This window comes from Mus pahari, chromosome 10 (assembly GCF_900095145.1).
Source record: "Mus pahari chromosome 10, PAHARI_EIJ_v1.1, whole genome shotgun sequence".
Classification (NCBI taxonomy): Eukaryota; Metazoa; Chordata; class Mammalia; order Rodentia; family Muridae; genus Mus; species Mus pahari.
Genome location: NC_034599.1, coordinates 85,938,641 through 85,962,437, shown reverse-complemented (window position 1 = coordinate 85,962,437; position 23,797 = coordinate 85,938,641). Strand labels below are relative to the sequence as shown.

Genomic DNA, 23,797 nt, shown 5'->3' with positions numbered 1-23,797 from the left:
AGTCAGCTATTGGATGGAACACAGGGCCCCCAATGGAGGAGCTAGAGAAAGTACCCAAGGAGTTGTAGGGGGCTGCAACCCTGTAGGTGCAACAACACTATGAACTAACCAGTACCCCCTGAGCTCGAGTCTCTAGCTGCATAGGTAGCCTCTCCGTTTTCTGTCTGTTCTCATGAGAGTTGGGAGTATCCTATCTCTGGCTCATTCTATCAAATCTTTCTCTGATTCAGCACTTTCTCACTTAATTCGATGCCACTGTTTGGGATTAAAGGTGTGTTCTAAGGTCTGTATTTCAGTCAGAGAGATCAAAGGTGTGTACTAAGGGCATGTCTGTATTCCAGTGGGATGTTATCTTTGGGTGAGATCACCTGCCAGAGCAGCCATGTTGCTGGATTCAAATTCCTCTACAGACTTTCAAGCTAGAGTGAGAGCAAGCCCACAGAAATCACAGAGCCCCTTCTTTTATGTTATTTAGTCATACAGGTGTGGGCTGTCACCTATGTTGGCTGCCTCCAGAGCATGTAGCCCAGATTTAGGGTGGGTATTCTGATCTCAAATGATCCAGATTTAGGATAGATCTTTGCCCACCCCACTTCGATATGGTCTAATGCCCCTATCCCCAGAAGAGCTGTAGCTATTTTGTTCCATGCCTGCCAGCTATTTCCTATTGCTGCTGTAATATACCTGCCAATCATTGACACAGAGAAGTGACTTGGCTCAAGGACATGAAGACCACATACCCTGTTTTGTTCTGTATGCTCTGAATGTTCTGTGCGAGGTTTGTCCATCTTAAGAACTTCCACAAAGCTTTACATAGGACCCATCAAATCAAAGGTCAATATGAACTTTTATGTCTAAAACAGCTTGAGTCAGAGATGGCCGCTGGGCAGCCCTTCCTGTACCCACATGTGTTCACTGCATTTTTTGCAGCTGGCACTGAAGAATACTACTAATAACCTAAAAAGTTATGATTATAATACTCATGCTCTGTTATCTCAATCTTCCAACATTCCCTTGTTTGCCACCCATCTACTCCACCCCCTTACCTTACTCAGGACCAATCAGCTTAAAGGCTGGCTGATAATACTTTGCTTAGTTAGCCAGCTGCTCCTCTCCTGCCCTTTGAACTTTTGAATCTGTTTGTTTTTTTTTTTCCTATAAAAAGTCGACTCTGAGAGCAGACTAGGGCTACAATTAGGCTCCTGACTCCTTTTTAAGGTGTGTTTTCAATAAACTATTCTTGCTAAACTGAGATCAGTGTTTGGTTTGAGTGGTGATCTCTGAATCCCAATCGCCCCTGCCAAGACAGAGCTTTGTGTGTGTGTGTGTGTGTGTGTGTGTGTGTGTGTGTTGGTGTTGGTGTGTCGTCCTTCTGACTGTCCTGGACCTTGCTCTGTAGACCAGGCTGGCCTCGAGGGCTCACAGAGATCCACCTGTCTTTGTTTCCCAAGTGCTGGCAATAAAGGTGTGTGACAACACCTCCTGGCTAGGGTAGGACCTATACTACAAATAATCCAAAGAAAAAAATTTCCCTCACCTATGTGCCCAGATGCTTGGGTTTTAATTAATTCCAGATATGGACAGGTTGGCAACAAAGACTAGTCACCACAATATGGAGATAAGTGTGTATACATGCATATACATGTGAATATATATATATATATATATATATATATATATATATATATATATGTGTGTGTGTGTGTGTGTGTGTTCATGCATATACATGTGAATGTATATATATGTGTATGTGTGTGTGTTCATGCATATACATGTGAATATATGTGTGTGCATGTACATTTATATATATATATATATGTGTATAATAGTACTTAGTTTACTCATATTTAAGAATAGAAGACTATTGATGTCATTTTTCTTTTTGTTTTTTTGTTTTTGTTTTTGTTTTTTTTTTTGGTTTTTTCCAGACAGGGTTTCTCTGTGTATCCCTGGCTATCCTGGAACTCACTCTGTAGACCAGGCTGGCCTGGAACTCAGAAATCCACCTGCCTCTGCCTCCCAAGTTTGGGGATTAAAGGCGTGTGCCACCACTACTTGGCACCATTTTTCTATAATGCATATTTATCTTTCTGCTATATTGAGCAAAGCTAAAGAAGCAATTATTTTTAGAGTAGACTAAGACCGGGAAGGTAGTATTATTTCAGCTGTCATCCTTTTAATACACTGTACACATTTTATGTGGCTTAAAGATGGATATGTAGCTGTGTTTCTGCTACTGCAAACAGGAAATCTGATCTTTTCATGTTATTTACTCTTTTCATCTCTCTCTCTCTCAAAGTCACGTATACAAAAACTACAGCTAGCTTCTTTAATTACTTTTGACAAGGTGCCATCTGAAAATCCATTAAGCAACCAAAATGCACAACATTTATTCTTAGCCAGAAGGCCAAGAAACAATTGTTAAGTTTGTGTTCTGAAACGAAGTGCCTAAATTCCCAGAGCTCTCCCAAGAGTATTCTGAGAGATTGTGAGGGCTACTGGCTCGGCTCCCTTGTGTATTGAGGCTTATGCCAAGAATCCCCAAGAATGCCTTCCTATCTCTGATCGCACGTCCATTTCTTCCTCTGAGTTTGGTAGATAAGAGAATGGGGAAGCTTGACTCTTTGGCCACAGTTTGCCAATTCAAGTTCAAAAATAAAGCTCCAGGGATTTTTTTTCCTGAAAAAAAAATCTATATAAACAATTTTTTCTGAAATTAGATCTGGGATATTAATTTCATATTACTTTCTGTAGGATCTTTACAGCTCTACTGTTACAAGATCTAGCACATGCTTGCTCAACTATAAATTACACATTGAGATACTATGGAGCAGACCCGTGCCTGCTTGTCATTCTGTTGTATGTGTAGCTGAAGAAAATGAGTAACTGTTTGAGGTGGTTTACTTCCACAATAGCAGATAAGGAATTAAGATTATTTCCCCCACTTTTCTACTCTCTCTTCTTTCTGTTTTCATCTCTCCCTCCCTTTTTCTATGAGATATTTTTATGATTTATAAGTAAATCATAATTCTGAACATTTGTGCAAATCACCTTGCTTTGGTCTCTTCTGTGTTGTAGATTCCTTTCCTCCTATATATTTATGTATATTTTCTTTTTTTTTTCCTTTCCAGAGTTTTTTTTTCTGTGTAGCTCTGGTTGTCCTGGAACTCACTGTGTAGACCCAGGATATCCTTGAGCTTAGAGATCAGCCTGTTCTTCCTAAAGGTTGTTATCAAAGGTGTGAGTCACTGCTATCTATGTGTTTTATCGGTTTATAACCTGATATGAACCAGAATAAAGTCGCTTAAGTTCTTGTTAATTATTGTTAATTTCTAAGTTTTCCATGCATTGGGGATGGCTCATCTTTAGTGTCACAGGTGACTGAAACCCTCTCAAGTTCCTGTGAGACAAAACTCAGGATATTTAGTAAATGTGGAAATGCCTCGAAGGACAGGAAGGAATCTAAGACGTGAGATGACATCACTGCTAGTATTGTTAACTAGTCATTACCTGCTTCATCTGAAACGCAAGTCAAAGAAAATAAGCTTGGGATCAGCACACAGATCCCTGAGTGACATGAGTCCGCTAAAAAGCCTATTCACTGAAGTTTTAGAATAATAAACATGGAGTTTGGATTTGAACTAAATTTCCATTTTTCCCAATATTATGTAGGTAGCTGCTATTGCTTATTATACAACACTTAGATAGACTTATTTTAAAAGTGTATAGTGACCAAGAAAACAGGTGTACAAATGACAATTTAACTGTTCTGCAATGAGGCCTGGACACTGGTATCTGAGAAATCATCTATCCCTGTGATACTTACGGGGTTGAAAATTACCTGTGCAGGATAGAGTTGATTTCTCTTTTATTTCCCTTTTCCCTTCTGACACTACACCCAATTCTGGATGGTGCGTGGGGCATGGTTTGTGTTCATATTAGTTTGTGATCCTAGAAGCTTACTTTAACATATTATCACTATCAGACCTACTAATGCTGGCTTGATGATTCAACCACAAGGGGGAAGATATCTGACATGATGCTGGAGTTGCCCATCATTCATCAAGTTTCTCTGAAAGGGATCATGATGCAGTAGCAACGGCCATCCTGAAGAGACTTCCTGCATAATTCTCAGTAATTTTAGATTTTTGGTTGAGGTTTTTTAAGTTTTAGTGACAAAGAAAAGTCATCTTTTGGGAATCTACTCTTAGTTTTGCTGGATTTTATTATTATTATTATTATTATTATTATTATTATTATTATTATTATTATTAATTTGTTTGTACACTTTACATCCCGGTCATAGCCCTTTCCTCCCCACTCAGACCCATCCTTCCTCCACTACCTCTTCCCCTTTTCCTCAGAGAATTGAAGCTCCCTTGGGCACTGCTCTGCTCTGGGACACCCAGTCACCACGGGACTAAGTATGTCCTCTCTCACTGAGGCCCATCTAGGCAGTCCAGTTAAGGGAATGAGATCCAATAGCAAGTAACAAAGTCAGAGCCAGTCTGTCCCAATTGTTAGGTGACCAATGTGAAAACAAAGATGAACATCTGCAACAAATATGTAGGGGGTCTAGATCCAAATGGTAAATGCTCTTTGGTTGGTGGTTCAGTCTCCATGAGCCCCCTGGTAGGTTGACACTGTAAGTCTTCTTGTGGTATCTTTGACCCACCAAACTCCCTCAATTCTTATTTTTTTTTTAAAATTTTAATTAGATATTTTCTTTATTAACATTTCAAATGTTATCCCCTTTCCTGGTTTCCCCTCTGAAAACCCCCATCCCGTCCCCCCTCCCCCTGCTCACCAGCCCATCCACTCCTGCTTCCTGGTCCTGGCATTCCCCACTACTGGGCATCATAGAGTCTTGATGTGGTGTTTTGGCTGCCTTGGCATTTACTCACTATGCATAAGAGATTGGCTTTGAACTTTTCACAATGTTCCTGCCTCAACCTCTCTAGTCCTGCATCACAAGAGTGAACCATCACACCTGGTTTCTAAGCCTGTTCTTTTTGGTTGTTCTCACTTGTTAGCCTAACACTAGTCAGTTTTCAAGGAAACTGTAAGGAATATATGTGCTTACAAAATTGATTGAAATTGCATTATGTCTGTTCTCTCACAGTCGAAACTACAAAACCTTTGTGGTGTGCATCATACAGTTAGAAAAGTAGTCTGCTTCTCTGTTGATAAGAGAATGAACATCAAAGTTCACCCTCCTACTAACGAAACTTGCATGCGTTCACAGATTACAGGAAGCACAAAGTGAATTGCTAATCGAAATGTGCTTTTCCCAGATTCCTCTTGCCTAGCTACAGTCTATCCATGATAATGTGAGGTATTGCTGCCATCTGCAGCATGGAAAAATTATTAAAAACATATATTATCTTTACCTATCTATGTCAGTGAATTTTAAACACCCGGCATAATTTTAAAAGTAAGAACTAATTCTTTATATTCCTCTTCTGTGACTTCTATTGCTAACATTCAAGGTATCTAAAGACATAACCTAAAATACACAAAGTACTTGTGAATGAAATATAAGTAATAAAATACTCATTATATTTGATGATTACTAGTTAATGTTATATTATATAATTAACTATAACTAATGTGTAGCTAATGCTAAATTCACTTTGAAAAGGCAATGAGATAGTAAACAGATGTAGCATTCATAATATATTGACACTAAGAATTATGCTTTAAACTTACTACTATTGGCTAAATATAAGTAGTAATCTTTTCTAAAGTTTTTAACAAAGAGGACCTCTCTGGTTTTTGCATTGGCTGCATCCACCTTTTTATTGTGGAGTCACTTCAAAGCCCACCAATGATGTGACATTGCCAGCATCCTGTCAGCAGAGGGAAGACTCTAAGTGCATTGCACACACTGCTTTTTCAGATAAGAATGGCAGGCAGGAGTTCAAGGCCAGCGTGGTCTACAAAGTGAGTTCCAGGACAGCCAGGGCTATACAGAGAAACCCTGTCTTGAAAAAAAACAAAAGAAAGAAAAGGAATGGCAGGCAGTGTTTACATGTCAAGGAAATGAAGACAGCCTTTCCCTGCATTTCCAGATGCTCATTCTATGTGCTTAGAAGCCCCCTCTTCCTCCATTTTCTGTCCACTTACATTCTCATTCTACAATGCACAAAACTCATCAGATGTGCAAAATCTGTCAAGTTACCTAACATTGAGTAATTAGATTGATTTTTTTCATTCAAGCCTGTGAGCTTATAGTAATGATTCTGTGATTTACACCAAAATTAGTTGAGGGAATGTATAGAAAGTCTAATCTTGTGTTCTATAATGTTCATTACGAAACAGTTTCCACCTATTTTGCTTTTCTTTCAAGCAAAACACCAAATCGTAACATTTTAAATCTCTTACACTTCCAGCTTAGATGACCGTTTTAAAGCAGATATTTGTAAATGGAAACATCCCTGAAAGTGAATTTTGATATGAGTTTCGATATTATTATGGCACTGACAATTATGGGCAGCCACAAAGCAGTGGCTCAGTAAACAAAACCCACTGTGTTTACCTCCTCTTCTTTAACAAGATTTCAATCAATTTAATTTGTATTCATATCTAAAATATCTAGACATCACCTGTTTTTTTGTTTTTTTTTTTTGTTTTTTTTTTTTCACGCACGGTGCAAGGGTATATGTGTTTTGAGACAGCGTTTCACTGTGTTGCCCTGGTTATGGGTTAAGGGAGCCTATGACTTCCAGTGGTTTCATTCTCCTCACTTTTGTTTCTCACATCAAGTCTCTGTGCTGTGTTCTTGCACTGAAGTGTAATTCCACACATCATCTGCTGTTAGGAAAAAAAAACACAATACAGATGATTGAGTACATGAGTCTTGATTTGATGTCGGTGGCAAAAAAATAAATGCCATACAGTAAGAATTACACAAATTTTTAATGATTTAGATGATTTTTATTTAACAGCATTATGCTTTTTCTTCTTCGATAAGCCACAGAGTCTCAAAACAAGTTGTGAAATGCCTTTGCCTTACCCTAGGACCTTGCTGAAACAGCATGCACAGATGCTCAGTGGTGATAAATATTACTGGATCTGCTCTGCTTAGCCACCTGTTTCCAAACCTTGCCCAAGCATACACACACATAGCAACTCCTTATATGAATAAGACCCAATGGTTCTCCCTATACCTATTCCTCTGCCCTGAAAGGTAACTAACAGTCACAAAGATGGCTTCAAGTAGAAAGACATCCTTGGACCCACCCAGCCCCTTCCTTTCTGTTCTAAGACAGTCCAAGGAGCTACATACAAAGTCAATAATGGTCAGATACCTCAGACCCATCCTACTGCTTGTCATGGGACCTTGGTCCTGGACTGCTCATGTGTCCATCAATGATATCACACAATATCCTACATTATATTCCCCCAGAACCTTGTCCAAGCAAATGTACAGGAAAACAAGTAAGACTCCTGGGACCTTTACTAGCCCGGAACTGGAATCACCCTAGCCTCTCCACTTACAAAGAACAGTGAGTGATGAAAAGCCTGAATTTCAAACAACCCCCTACTTTCCCAAAACCAGTCAGGTCAGAGGAAAAATATAATAAAGAAAGAAAAAGAAAAAAGAAACTACCACTTAACACAGGTAGGCAAAGAAACTCACGTCAAAAGAAACAACAAACCACCCACCTCTAGTTTCCCAGGACTGTATAAAACAACAAAACAAAACAATGTAGATGAGTCTCAAGATACAGATTTAAAAAATTATAAACATGTTCAAAGAATTCAAGTTTAAGGAGGACATGGGTAAGCACCTGAGTAAATTTAAAGAGGACAGAATAAACTCTGATTAAATCTAAGAAAACATTTTAAAAGGTTGAATATACAATAAAGACAATTCAAGATGTGAGTATATTAAATAAATAGAAATACAGAAGAAAACCTAAGCTGGAATGGAAAATTCATTAAGTCTATGAAAAAATATTAAGTGGAAAGTCTTACCAAAAGAACATGTTATGTAGAAGACAGAATAGCATGGGTGGAAGGTAAGGCAGACAAATGGAATCCTGCAATTAAGAGGGGGTAGTTCTCAAAACCTTCACTAATGTAATATGCAGGATCTTTAGGATGATATGAATTACAGGGTTAGAAGGTGAGGGAAAAATCCTAGTCAACACATACAAATATCTTCAAAATGTGAAGGGAAGAAAATTCTCCAAATCTAGGAAAATAGATGCCCTTGTAGAAATAAGAAGCACACAGAACAAGAAATAGGCCCAGAAAAGAACATCCTACATCGTATCATAATGAAAACATTAAATATATAGAACAAATGAAGAGTATTGAAAGCTGTAAGAGGGGTTACAAGTCATGTATAAAGGCAAAGCTACTATAATAACAGTTACCCCACTCCCCCCATGGAAACTTTAAAAGAAGAACTTAGAGCAATGCTCTTCAAGTCTTAAGACCATATATGTCAAACTAGACTGTGATACTCAAAAAAAATAAATAAATAAAATAAAAAAACCAATCTGTTATAATTGAGAGGAAAAGAAAACTTACCTTAACTAAAAACAGCTAAAGAACTTTATGTCCATAAAAGTAGCCCTTCAGATTGAACAGGAAGTATAATCATATTCAAGAGGTTACAGAAAGAAAGCAAACGATGCTACAATAAGTAGTGTTCAAATTAGGATGATGAAAACGAATTCTGCAAGAGCAATACAATGACAGCAACCAACATCAGACTTTCGATAATAACTTTAAACAATAGTGGCCTTACCAACCCATCACAAGAGATAGGCTAGCCAATTGGATTTAGAGGCATGACCCACCCTTTATGTGGTCTACACGAAACATATTTTACACTCAAGGATAGATACTATTTTAGAGCAAAAGGAAGGAGAAAAGTACTCCCAACAAATGGAACCAGGAAACAAACTGGCATTGACTGAAACAGTAGAATGTTAGAAAAATAAAGCTAAAACCCAAACTAATTAATAGAGATAGAGAAAATCATCACTTCATTTGGATCAAATGAACAGTCCACCCAAAGGACATTACATTCTTAAATACATAGGCACCAACCCAAGTGCAACCAGTTTCGCAAAACAAATGCTACTATGTAGTAAACAATATATTAACTTCAACACAGAAACATTAGGGAACATCAGCAGTCTACTTTCACTAATAGATAGGTCATTCAGACAAGATTTAAAAAGAAAAAATTCATAATAAAAGTGACATCAGAGATCAAATGTACCTAACAAAAACCAAGAGAATATTTTACCCTAATACTACAGACTATACATTCTTCTAAGTAGTACATGGAAATTTCTCTAAAGTAGCCCAAATATTTGGACAAAACATAAATCTCAACAAGTAGAGAAAAATTGAAATAACTCCTTGTAGCCTGTCTAGCCACAATGGAATGCAACTTAATGTCAACAGCAACATTTTCTTAAAACACACACACACACACACACACACACACACACACACACACACACACCCTTTTGGAGATTAAATAAGACACTATACAAAGATGAATGAGTAATCAAAGAAATAAAGACTCAGAGAAACTAAGGTGGAACTGAGATGGGTGATTTCCCCATGTTAGTTATGCTTCATAGTTCTAGAAGGTACCATGAAGGCTGCTTGGGGAGAAGAGGGACCAGTAGTTGTAAACTCTACAAACTACAGCACCTGTCTTCCAGGAGCCTTGTGCCTAATTTGCAGTAGTGACATAGCAATTATGGTGGAAAAAACTGCTCTCTGATTGGAGTCCACTAGAGGAGTTCCATATTTGGTACTGAAAATCCTAGTTAAAAAAAAATCCATACCCAGAGAATAACCTAATAATGTTTAGATAACGGTCACAGTGTAAAACTACCTTTTAATTATTTGTGTTTATAGACATAGAGTGATGTTACTCTCAGATTAAATCAGAAAGGCCTCTCTGTAATGAAAAACAGTGAATGCAAAACCACACATGACTGATCAAGAAACCGAGAATGAATGAAGGTTGAACACTTAGCCATAAACAAGACATCTATATCACCTCTGCGAATGCTCAAGAAACATCGTTGAGGAAGATATGGAAATAATGTAGGAGTTGGAAGATAGCTCTGAAGAAGGACTAGAAAGTGCTGGGCGATATAGTCATTTGAATACTGAACACAATCTGTGCTTGTTCATATTCTATCTGCACAAATATGGAGCTGACAACAGTCAATCATGAGTGAGGGAGGGCCTCAGGGTCTCTGCTCACTCTACTGAACTAGTGTCCACGGATGGATTCTAGAAAATTCTGCCATTATTTGTATAACTACTGGTAACCACTGCAGGCTCTAATACACAGCTCCAAACAGTTGTAGAGATGATCCTGGTTACAAACATATCATGCCTCAAAACCAACAACAACCACATGAATATGGCAAAGGGACTTGTGGGAAGGGGATGAGATGAATGGGGAGGGAAGTGAGGATAATCATGGGGAGTAATCAATGTACAAAATTGTCAAAATACAAATTTAATAAAAATTTCAGATGTAATAAAAAAAGATAAAAATAAAATTTTAGGGGCTGACAATTTTGGGCTGCTGTGCAAACATGAAGACCTGAGTCCAATTTTTAGCACTCCATATATACAAACAAACAAATAAAAAGACAAAAAGTTGTACAGAATGGAAGGCAAATGAAATGCCATTGCTGATGAAGCAGAGAGAGCTGGGTACTTAGAGCATCCTGGACCACAAGCTTAGTCTAATTTGTGAGCTCCAGGCCAGTGAGAGACCCTGCATCAAAAAACCCAAAGTGGACAGCTCATAAGAAACATCCCAAAGTTGGCCTTTGTCCTTCCCCATGGATCCCTAAAAACAAACAAACAAACAAAAAATAAAACAAAAGAAAAACCCACAACACAAAACAAAAAATTAAATTTTATGGACAGGAAAAAAGAAAACATGTAACTTGAAAAGTCAAAATATTATAAACAATAATTCAAGTCCCTCTAATTTTAACAGAAAAACAATGTCAGGACTTTTGAGATAGAGATGTTGATGGATGGGAGCGATGTCTCAGAGGTTAAGAGCACTAGCTGCTCTTCCTCAGGACCTGCCTGAATTCAACTCCAAGCACTCATGTGGCAACTGATGCTCTCTTCTGACCTTCATGGGAGACAGGCACTCAAGCAGTGCGCAGTATACGTAGAGGAAAAATGCCACTGCACATTAAGTACATAAAAATAGTAATTCATTCAGATTATGAAAACATTCAAAGTTTGTTATTTGGGTAGTAAAAGTCACAAATATAAAAATCTATATGAGTGCCGAGGCTCAAGGGAGCCAGAATTTTAATAAGCTATTGATATATGGTTGCAGCTGTCACCCAGCTTTTCAGATTGTCTAGCAAATATTCTCACTACTCTGCTTAATTTTATTTTCAATCTTCCATGCTAGTGATCATGCCCAGATCCTTGCATGTGCTAAGGGGAGTACTGCGGGAGAACTGTGTTCACTATACCACCACCTTCAACAATGTGATTGCATCTCCCTATCTATTTTGATGATTATGGTACTGTTTGGATGCTTGATACAGCTTGTCTTGAGTTTTCTGTCATACATTTGCCCCAGACTTCAGGTTCTCCTGTTTCCCGAGTACGAAGCTGATTGGCACATATCAGTGCACCAGTTAGAACTTCTCCTTCGTAGAGAAACAGTGGTGGGTCATAGGAAGGTTTTAGGTTTTTGTTTCAAGGTGTTATGGGTTACAAAGAATACTCTGTTAGAACCTATTGGCATTGTACCTCCACTTGATTGACTACACTCCAGGCACAGTCTTCCTGTGTTTATCAGACTTGCCAAGCATGTTTGACTCACAGACTTGGTGCTTTCCTTTTTCAATTGGCAAGAATTCTATTTTGTAAATGCTCTTATCTTTCGCTGAGCTCTTTTCCTCTGTGTTTAAACGAACAGCTCTGTTTATTTATACTGAATTACTTTCCTTCCTGGGTCTGGAAATACAAAACTCTAGCCCTTCTTGGAGAGATCTGGTGGATACCTTATCATTTCTGTGGGTAACAATTAAAACCAGTTTTAAACGTATTTAATCAAACAAAGACTGATTTTTGCAAAAGTATGTATATCAGCAAAACAATGTGGGATATCGTTAATAAAATTACTAAAGATTAGATACTGAACACTAGCTTCAGTACAATTAAGAAATTTCTTTGGGGGGGTGGCAGTGAGATTGAGATGGGACTTAATTTTGTAGCTCAGTGTGGCCTTGAACTCAAGTGATGGTTTGGATGAGAATGTCCTCCATAGGTTCGTGTATTTCAACATTTATTCCCCAGTTCAACCCTGTTCAGAGCTTTGGAGGCATATGGAAAAGTGGGGTGTGGGAATCAGGAACGCTCGCCAGCATGGTGTTAATTCTGAACTGGTTCCACTTACTGTGTGTTCTTACTTCTGCACTGCCTCAGGGACTCAGGTCTGACTCTTTTGCTTTCATTTGTTTTCCATTTGTCATTTTGATGTCTCAGATCCCTTAACTGGCAGAGACTTCATAGTAGTTAGATAAAATCCTGGTAGAGAAGGCTGCTTTCACTAATTTAGAGTCTATCTATATGGCTATTTAAATTTCCGGCATGAATCTGCTTGGTGCTTTAGTTAATTGCCTTATGGAATATAACTGTGCCTTCTGCTACTTGAACAAATGGAAGCTATCCATCTTCCTTCCTATCCTTACACATATTATTTACTCAGTCTCCAACTTTCCCAATATAAGTTAAATATATTTACTACAACAAGAAAATTAAAATCATCTCAGAAATGTCAGATTGTCTCTCAGAGAATATGAAAACTGTGTTATCAAATAAGGCTTATTCTTTAATTCGTTAAGAATACATGAGAATTTAAAAAAAGAAAAAGAAATAGAATTAAGAAAGTCAAAAGGAGCTACTTTTGAAAAGATATTTTAGAAATTCAAGCCTTTTGATTAGTAACCACCCGTAGTACCAGCAACACTTCAAAGTGTTCTCTAAACACTGAATTCCCATCAGTGATGCTGCAAGCCTTAGCTCTCATCTTTCATGCTTCCCATTGCAGTGACTTCAAAAGAATAAAGAGAGAACGGTAATTCTCTCACAGTAACCTTGGACCCACACTAGTAATTGCGTATTTAGCTATTATGCATTCACAACCAGGTAATTGTCTCATTAAACAGCGTTTTAATAAATATAATAATTAACATTTAGTTATACAAAAATCAAATACTCAGACCATTCAGAAATGAAACTCAGAGCCCAAGGGACATCTAGAAGAAAATGAAGAAGAATTAGATGGTGTCAAACATAGACATCTTCAAAGGAAGAAGATCATTTAAACTTGCCTTTTCCTTACCGAAATGCGTTTTGCATATTTTATTGTTTTTGTCATCGAGCTTATTATAATCCAGCAAGCGAATGCTCAAAGAACATAAAATCCTACAAATAAATAAACTGAGTATGAATACATTTATAAAAGAGGCAACAATTAGAAGCTTGACATGCCAGTTTTGAGCATGTGAAGCTACGATGTTCCCAGTTGTGTTTCAGTAATGCATGATTTATTGGAACAATAAAATCTATAATGTTTTAAGTTTCATGATTCTCACATGTTGAATTTTAAGTATGTAATCAACTTAAACGTAAGTAATCCTAATAGCACCAATCAAAATTTTAGGGTGACCAATCTGTAAAATTCAATTGTAAACATAAGGCATCACCTTCAAAATGCTTGTTATTTACCTTAGAGATACATTTAAGACGTTGCCTCAAAACATATATTGAGAAAATAGCAAAGGTTTCATAAAGTTATGATTTGATAAAATTGGTGGGAGTTATTTCTATTGTCAGTTAAGTATATGAGTCACTTAGTCGCTAGAGTTTAAAAGCTACCCACTCGTAGAACTGAGGAACTATCTGGATCAGTCTTCATTTGAGTTTATTGAGCACAGAGGACTTATTCAATGTCATATTCAGGCACTGGCTTGGTAAGAGCTGAGAATCTACAAGCTTGAATGCCATGCAGAGATTGTATGATATATTATATACTGAGTGGGATCTAATCAACCTTCCATATCACACTAACCTCTAAAAGAATGTGAGGCAATGATGGGGAAACACACTTGTTAAAACAAATATTTAGAAGGTTTCTGAAAATAAATGAACAGAAAAATCACAAAGGTTTAAGATCCAGAAAACAGGGCTGGTGAGATGGCTCAGTGGGTAAGAGCACCCGACTGCTCTTCCGAAGGTCCGGAGTTCAAATCCCAGCAACCACATGGTGGCTCATAACCATCTGTAACAAGATCTGACGCCCTCTTCTGGAGTGTCTGAAGACAGCTACAGTGTACTTACATATAATAAATAAATTAAAAAAAAAAAATCCAGAAAACAGATAGTGTTTACCAATACCGTTTTGGCAGCAACTTGTTGGCAAAGTAGGTCAGATGACAGATAAAAATTTTAATATGAAAATTAAGTGAAAAACTTGATCAGAAAGATCTAATGCAAACCCAAGAGACAGGGTATGCGAACGTGTGTTTGTGTGAGATTGTGTTTTTCTATGTGTGTGTGTAATTGTATGCCTCTGTATGTGCTTGTCTTCGTGTGTGTGTGTGTGTGTGTGTGTGTGCTTATTCTCTCTGTGTGAATGTGTGTGTGCATGTGTGAATGTGTGTACATGTGTAAATGTTTGTGTGTGTGTGTGCTTATTCTCTCTGTGTGAATGTGTGTGTGCATGTGTGAATGTGTGTACATGTGTAAATGTTTGTGTGTATGTGTGTGTTGAAAGGTTAATGCTAAAGTGTGGCATGACCAAAAATGGGAAAGTCAAGCAGGAAGTGATGAATTATTATGAATGAAAGAGAATGGAAAAGAGAGTAAATATTTGCTGTTTATGCTTAACTCTCTGTGACCATCAAAGATTAAACTATGGAATTAGTTTCAGTTAACTTTTTTTTTTGACTAAGTAGACACAATAATGGGGCTGACTTTATTCAACAGCAGCATAGATTAAAGTAATTGTTAGGCTTGGGGTCTGAAATCCTGAACAACAGAAGGAAGAGAAAGGTTTTCGTTTGCCTGAGAAAACAAAACAAAACAAAACAGGATTCTGTGAGTTCAAAACATTCATATTGGGGAATATCTTAGGCAGGAGTGATTCAAGCATTTTGGCAAAGATGTTCCTTGACTCCCATGTTCCCAGCATGAATAAAACATAAACCTCTATATTCTGATTTCCAAAGGAGGATGATCATTTTTCAAAATGCTTCTGTGTTTAAAGCAGCCTCGGCAGGTCAAGACTATGCGGAGGAGGATCTGCTCTATACAGTCTGGCTTGTAAGGGCAAAACTCACCCATGCAGCTTAGATCAAACTTACAAAGAGAAAACAAGCACCAATCATTGCTGCTTTGAGTGTCACATCCAGATCTGCTGGAACATGGATCCCAAAGTTGTCAGCATTTGTGAACACGTCATTGACAAATCCCGACCAGTACTTGGAGATCTTCCCAATTGTAACCTTTTCATCAACAGTTTTCACCTTTGCAAAATTAATAATGATAATGATAATAATAGATAGGCATGATAATGCACATTAAAAAAGAGATGGTTGACATTTCTTGGTATGTTTTTCTCATGATGACTTTGAACTGCTTTATTATTCACCACCCCCAAGTGGCAACCCTATGTTGTTTGCTCCTACGTGTGGATATTTACCTCCACAGTAGTCAAGAACTTCAGGCTACCACAGTTTCTGGACCATTATCATCTGTTTTCATTTTCATTTTCTATGCAGATGGAGTAAATAATTAAGGCCAGACAGCCACAAGATGGCAGCACATGCATCTCTTAGTTTTATAGCTAAGCACAAAGGAAGGTAATGTCTTTACCTATATTCGGATTTTAAACCAGAGTTTGCTATTATAAAATATGTATGGAAAATACATATACTGTGTGTGTGTGCATATGCTTACATGCACACAGACATTTAAAATTATTTGAATGAATTATTTCTAGGTATAATTAATAAACTTTAAAAACTTATCAATTATGCAATTATTAAAACGATTAAAAATAATACATTGTCAACCACATTTTTATCTTATACTCAAACCTTTGTTAACTCACTCTCTTCTAACCAGTCCTAAGTACTATAAGTCACTTTGAGCTAGTGTATAAAGACTGAAGTCTACCATTAAATGGGAGAACTACACCTGACTTAACAATTCCTTCCTTCCTTCCTTCCTTCCTTCCTTCCTTCCTTCCTTCCTTCCTTCCTTCCTTCCTTCCCCAGGACCTTCGAAAGAGCAGTCAGTGCTTTTACCCACTGAGCTGTCTCTCCAGCCCAACAATTTATTTCTTTATCCTGTTTATCATTCTGACAGTTATTTAATATGAAGCTTCATTTTCTGTATGGTGATAGAAAATAAAAAATGGGGACGTTTCTTAGCACATAGTTATAGCTTGAATACTAAACCCTAATGCTAAAATCTACTCAACCATAGTATTAAGAAGCTGTGTGACATCCTTTCAGAATACTAGGATTAGGGCAGAGTCTGTATTCTTGGTGTCTAGAGACTCCTTCAGAAGTTGTGGAAACAGACATACGTGGGATATGTTTGAATAATGAAAATAGATGCTTTGAATGTAAATTCTCTTTGCCTTTGATGTACACTCAGGATAATCTGTTGCAAGAGCATATGCTGTTATAGGCTAAATTTGCAATGGCTCGTGTTAATATTCAGTTCCCTAAACCTTACGAGTACACTATTTTATGAAACAAACAGCACATCTTACACACAAAGCTTTATATAGCGACACTCTAGTGGAGTATGCTTCTGAAATGAGACCTGAATGGGGTAAAATGTCCATCCAAGCAGGTCAACAGAAAAGGGCAAAGATAACATACATATTCTCTCTGTCCCATATGTTCTTTAATTCCCTATGAATCAACTTCATCAAACATAGAACTATCATGATTTTTAACAATTACAATATATGTTTTGTAAAAACAATGATATTGTCTCTCTCTTTCATATATATATATATATATATATATATATATATATATATCTGATGCTTAAAGACTTAAGTTGAAAATAACAAGAGATTTACTCTTTTATGTAAGGAGATATAGTAGTTTATCACTGTATTTAGAAAATATGCCAAGAATTTTAATTTTATAATTCTTATTTTGTTAATGCTTCTTTTAATAATATGTGCAGTGATCTATGACAAAGTGCCTTAGGACTATACATTGTCATAGCATTAGTTTGGCTAAACACTATGGACTTAGAATCTCTGGAGCAATGGCTATTATTATAAGCATGGAAATGGGATTTATTAGAGTATTATACTAATATGCAATTCTTAAAATGTATTTAAGGGGTACATTATGATCTAAATGACTTATAAATTGAATTGCGTTTCAAGAACTCAGAACCTAAGCAAAATTTTCTTTGCCATTCATACCTCGAAGTCCACATCACCAAAACAGCCACAGGTTGCACAAGGACCAACGATTTTCAAAATATCTTCTTTGTTTGCATTTTGAATTGTGAATTTGGGCTGAAAGGGGCCCCACTTCTGTGCAACATAACCAACTATAGTACCAGGAGGGGCTTGGATTTCTAGCTGTAAGAAAAAGAGTAATAAAATCAGATTTTCTACAGTTATAATTCATTAATCACAGAAGAATATCAGCATATATCTATACAATATTTGTTATGAAACCACTGTTGTATTATTAAAGCCACTATATATATATATATATATATATATATATATATATATATATATATATATATGTTTCTAGGATGCAAAGCAGTATTTTCTTCTGACATTTTGTATTAGGATGCAAAGTAATGATTTCCTCTGAGATTTTGTATTTTGTCATGGAAATGATAAAAATTCATTTCACTGATATAATTAGCATTTTCCATATGTGTGTGTGTGTGTGTGTGTGTGTGTGTATTTTACAGAATGGAGAATGAAACCACATTCTTCTAGCTTACAGAGATATCAGATCAAATTGAGTCTACATCAATGAGAGTTATTACAATTCTACTAACAATGACAATCAATTATGTTTTAAAATAAAGTCACTCTGTTGAGTGCCATGGGTTTATTAAATGTGCAAATGCTCGGTATCATTCTGAGTATAATAACACACAGGGAAGAGGACACAGTGGACAAGGTTAAGTGCCATGGCCTCTCCTGGCATTGCTACTATTGAAGATGACTGCATTTGTGTAGTGGTAAGAACTGTAGCCATTATAATGATTTGGGTAATACACAAGCCAGGAGACATGAGCTGTTTTTACCGTTTAATCCTATGGTAGCTACCATAGTTTCAAGTTACAAATGGAAACAGTGACTCACAAAATCTTCAGGTTTTCCTTACCCTAAAAAGGAAGATATAAATTCAAACAACTGTAAGGCTTACTGTCTTGTAGTTCCAGATGAGTGCCGTGTAAAGGAATAATCTTAAAAAGGAAAGATGCTGAGGGGCAGTGACCAACCTCTTGCAGGTAGCAAGGGCACCAACAGCTGTTACACCTTAGGGGCCTGTTCACTGTAATCACCTCTCGACCCAAGTTGTCTGTGATCCTCAGGGTGCAGGCTCGCAGCGTGGAACACACATTACGATTAAAACAGATGCTTTCTTCCACCGCAAAGTAAATTCTTTGTCCCAAGCTGTTTTTGATCTCATATTTGTTGGAGGTCTCAGTGCCGAGGATCACTGTCGCGAAACACATCTTATGAAGACATGCTTTGATTGGTATCACCACATGTCAAAAGTCAAGGGGTATTAATAGAACATAGAGTCATGGCAGAGTTACTGAGCTCATAGTCTCAGCTTCATTCACATCTGTTTCCATGTTCTAAACTTTGATGACATAGCCTCAGAAATCAAAGCAAAGTCTGGGACCAAAACTAACGGCTAAATTTATTCTAGAACTATGAACAAACACGGTCCACCACCTTTCAACCATAGGACATATTGTGTAAGGATGGACTCATTGCTCAGATAATAATTCTATTATTTTTCTGCAAGTTATTGGGACAATTCACAGTGGCATTTATTACTGTATCTACAATTTCTCTTAACATCCACAGTAGTACTGCTGGCCAACTACTTTTATTCTGACATATATTGGAGTAATATAAGATCTTATAAACAGAAAGCACTCAAGCAATTGGAAATTAAATTAATCATCCTTACACATTTTCCTATGGATAAACCGTGTGAATATTTTGTTGAGTCAACTGGGAAGTAAGGAAACAATAGCATTTGTGTCGATGAAATTTTAATATGCCCTCAACTGTGATTTCCCTTATTAGAATGTTAAGGGATTTTAGTGATTACTATCTGTGGGGTATTAATTATTGCTTACCACTTTAAGATTAAGTTTATTAAAATTTAAATGTCACTGTTATCAAAGACTTATTTTCATATTTATACTTTCTTTAAAATTAATACATTTAGATTTGGTTTAAAAAATAAGTCTAGCAATCATTTGATCTAATTCTATACATTGCTTATAACAGTGTCGATGTAAGGAATCTTCTGAACACGAAAGCCTTTGCAGAAGTTTTAATAAATGCAGAATCTGCTGTACTTACTCCCAAGAAGCTCCACCTGCTGATGGATGATGATCAGGTCCAGCTGCAAAGGATGACACAAAGACGTGAGAACCATTCCATCGCAGCCCTCTCTATGCAACAGGAAGCCTGTCATTTTCATTAAAACATTCTGAACACCCACCATGTGTAAGAAGACCAAAGACCAAATTAGGTAATGAAAAATTCACTACTCAAGTCATGACCCTATAATTCTTCTATGAGACCGTGCCTTGTTTATAGGCTGCGTGAGCTGTCTTCCTCAAATGTTGTTGTTCAACTAGTAACTTACAGAACTCTTATTCAAAGTCCAAAGGCAAAAAAGTTCCAACAGCGAGAAGAGCAAGAGTGTTTGTGACAATGAAGACGGGAGCTGGGACTACAAACTATCGGGAGAATATTTTAAAATTGTGTGTGGACAAAAATGGAGAAAACATTATTTTATTTTATTATTTATTTTTTTTATTTATTTACATTTCAAGTGTTATCTCTTTACCTGGTCCACCCCCTCCTGAAAAATCCCTATCCCACCCCCCCTCCACCTGCTTCTATGAGGGTGTTCTTCCACCCACCCATCCACTCCTGTCTCCCCTCCCTCCATTCCCCTACACTGGTGTGTCTATCAAGCCTGGAGAAGACATTTTAAAATGTCCTCACACCTTTTCTGAGGAAATGAAGCCACAGGATGAATGCTGGGCATCCCGCTTCTTCTAGTCCCTGTTTTTCCACTGACCCCTTCAGGTGGTACCGTGCTTTCATGGAATCAATATCTATTTAAGCTGAAAGATGATATTTTATAAAGAGTTGTAATTTTTATCCTAATTCTCAGACCAAGGAAAACAAAAAACTGTCAGATACCAACAGGAAGTCAACTGAAGCAAAAAAAGTGTTCTGGCATCAAATATCAGCCACAACCTTTGGCCTAGGTAATTAAAAATGAAGTATGTCATTTAAATTGCTGCTCAGGTATTTATTGGCTATTATTGGGTGTGTTTGTGAGGGTGATGTATGCTGCACATACCATAGTGCTCATGTGGTAGTGAGAGGACACAATTTAGGGGTTGTTTCTGTTCTTTATGTGGACTCTGGGGGTGGAATTCGTGTTGCTAGGCTTACAGAGGATGATCATTACCCCCAAGCTATCTTACCAGCCCATATATTACCTTTGCAAATGAAATATAAAATATTTGCTTGAGACCAGCCTCATTTGTTTATATTTGTAGTTTAATCCTCTCTACTCCTAGCCCCATGAACACCAAATCTTCAGCCTTTACTGAAGTGCTGATCACTGCATTTCTAATACTTCATTTTCGATCCCAACTTGAAGTTGTTTTCACTGTATTCTCTAATCATATATGTAAAGTCGGCAGGAATCTTTAAGACAAGGCAATTTTTGATAGCGTATGGTATTGATTGTCAATCCACAACTCCAGGAAATTTGAGGTTGTGTTTTGTTCGTTCATTTTCCTTGTATATCCTGAGGTGAGGTAGAACATTTCCTCTTATTGTCTTATCACTGATGAAAGAATACAATGTGACCTTTTTTTTTTTTTATAAAGGTAAATATTTCTTATGGAAGTCATCTATAACTTGATATAGATCTTGATATAACATCATATCAGCAATAATGACAAAGCAGTTTTATGGGGAATAAATTTTGAGTGTATGGCAGGAGTTCTGTTTCCTTGCAGAAAATGGAGAGAGATGAGCAAAGAAGGGAAAAACAACTTCAGAAAGATAGAATGTGGTCATTAGCTCTGAGAAGAATCAAGTTAGCCATGGATCCCCGAGGGCAGGCTTACAGTGTCTGAGTTATGGTAAGTATCCAACATCTTGGGTGACCAAGAACTTGAGACTAGATAGCCCAGAGACCTAAGGTAAAATCAAGCACTACTGTTCTTAAAACAAACAACCAAAAAACACAAAACACAAAAAACAACAACAGAGCAATAAAGTGATTCATGATGACATTCTGACTTGTTTAGATCAGTTCTTTAATCACCCATCATCAGAGAAGTTCCTCCTGCAGCAAGCAGGAACAAATACAGAAGAGACCCACAGCCAGACACGCAGAGAGTAAGAGACCTTGGAATATTCAGCCCTAAATGGGATATTTCAATCAAATCCCTCTGCTCAGGGCTCAGGGAATCCTATCGAGGAAGAAACAGAAAGAGTGTAAGAGCCGGCAGAGACGGACACCACCAAGGAGACAAGGCCCCTAAATGAACCATGTCCAACACACATAGGAACGCACAGAGACTAAACAGTGTGCTCAGGGTCTGCATGGGCCTGCACCAGGTGCTGCCCTAGAGCTCAAAGGAGAATTAGACACATGTCCCCATCCCAATCCTGGAAGTGTTCTCCAGTTGATAGCCATTTGCAAATCAAAATCTAGTTTCCTCCAAGGGAGTCTCACTGAGAAAGCAAACTAATCTTAAGGGAGGCAGCATGCCCAGTAGTACAGAGCCAAGAGAGAATGAACTCAGTGGAGTTCCTTGTCTAACATGTCCTGTCAGGGATATCCCCATGTCCCCTTTTAAAAACATTTTACACACACACACACACACACACACACACACACAATATCTTCTTTGTATTTATGATATGGCTTCCAGTTTAATGGTTTTTTTTTTTTTTTTTTTTTATGAGATTCCAAGTGTGAAAATGCGTGGGTCTCTGCTTCTTGTGCCTTCTCTAAGGCTCTTTTTCTTCTGTTTGTTTGTTTGTTTCAAATTCCTATGTGCTTGTTTTTTCATGATCATATCACATCATATTGAATTATAATCCCTTAGAAGACTGTTAGTTTTCTAATGGAGAACATATAGGGGGTGGATACAGAAGGGAGCGGGGATGGAATGGAACTTGGAGGAGTAGAGGGTGGGAAAAACCATAACCAGGATATATTTTGTGAGGAAAAAAATTATTTTCAATAAAAAGTTAGCACAAAGTCATTTAACAGAAAAGAAACGCTCCCTCTTCTTTTTGTACAAAAAGGCTTAAAGTAAGCCCATGTTCCTTTAGTAGAGAATGAGTAAGTTATGCTCACTAGAAGTAAAATACTTACAATTTATGAAAATTTTCTGAAAAATATTAACAAAGGTATGTTTTGGGAAAATGTACTGCGTTTAAAACAGTAGCTCATGAGGTCTTAAGTCTATTTATTGAACAGTAGGACACGTACTCATGCCAAGCATCTGGTCACGGTGTGTCATCATTCATGGGTGGATGAAGAATATGTGGTGGCCATATGTGATCATCAGACCCCAGCCCTCTGGCGCTGGTATATCACTTTTATATTTGGCAAAATCTTGTCTGACAACAGTCCCAAACAGCTTGCAGCAGTTAATCAACTCTAGTCAGCTATTACAGCTGATCCTTTGTGCAGATGGAAGATGGTAGGCTAACTTTTCCAGCTCCCTTTCCTAGCTTCCTGTGCTCACCAGTCTCTACAGAACATTTGTCTGCCAGTGGGTTTCTGGAGAAGGCATCTGCAATTATAAACATTTTCCCGGCAACATATGCTACATGCAGCTTAAACCCTGTCAGGCATAACAGAAATCTCTTGTACCTTAAGGGAATTAACACAGAGATTTGATTTTGATAAAAGAGATAGACTTTATGTTTGAAGGAATGCCAGACAGGCAAGTCTAGTGGCATATGTGCTGACATTCCAATATTGGTGTAAGAGTCTTTTTAATCTTGTGTGGGATAATCTGCTAAACAATATACCCATGTACGAATGGCAATGGCTACTTATTTGCCACATGACAGAGATATTACAAGGCTTGAAGCACTGTCCATTCTGCTAAGACTACAACAGCAACTATAGCCAGTAGCCATACCATCATTCAAGCAAGTTGGCCTGGAGGTTCACAAACATCCGAAGACAGTAACTGGCTTTCTCCCTTTGACTTTCGCACTACTTTTGAGATCTGTTGAAAAGCCTCAACTCTTTGCAGAAGTCCCCACAACTGCCTTCTCCTTTAGAAATGTGTGTTTTCAAATTTAGAGCTAAGATGAAAGGATGGACTATCCAGAGACTACCCCATTCGGGAATCCATCCCATCATCAGCCACCAAACCTAGATACTAATGCTCATGCCAGCAAGATTCTGCTGAAGGGACCCTGATATTGCGGACTCTTGTGAGG

The 23,797-nt window shown here is 37.5% G+C and overlaps 1 protein-coding gene and 1 long non-coding RNA gene across 3 annotated transcripts in view; one reads left to right on the top strand and one right to left on the bottom strand.

Annotated features, from left to right (window-relative positions):
- The window catches only part of LOC115064822, a 26,609-nt gene extending 6,375 nt beyond the window's left edge, over positions 1–20,234 (top strand). Inside the window, exon 3 of the long non-coding RNA XR_003844647.1 lies at positions 19,577–20,234. This is a non-coding gene — a long non-coding RNA (uncharacterized LOC115064822). The remainder of the gene's footprint in view (positions 1–19,576) is intronic.
- Plscr5 (phospholipid scramblase family member 5) overlaps positions 12,880–23,797 on the bottom strand; it is a 17,394-nt gene continuing 6,476 nt past the window's right edge. Inside the window, exons 3-8 of one of the 2 annotated variants that reach the window (XM_021207667.2) lie at positions 19,652–19,694; positions 18,547–18,767; positions 17,498–17,659; positions 15,405–15,566; positions 13,382–13,464; positions 12,880–13,295 (exon numbers count right to left, since the gene is read on the bottom strand). In XM_021207667.2, coding sequence (XP_021063326.1) covers positions 13,426–13,464; positions 15,405–15,566; positions 17,498–17,659; positions 18,547–18,767; positions 19,652–19,694 — 627 coding nt within the window. In that variant the 3' untranslated portion in view covers positions 12,880–13,295; positions 13,382–13,425. Of the gene's footprint in view, positions 13,296–13,381; positions 13,465–15,404; positions 15,567–17,497; positions 17,660–18,546; positions 18,768–19,651; positions 19,695–23,797 lie in introns of those variants that run through there. The other variant, XM_021207668.1, reaches the window with a different exon arrangement.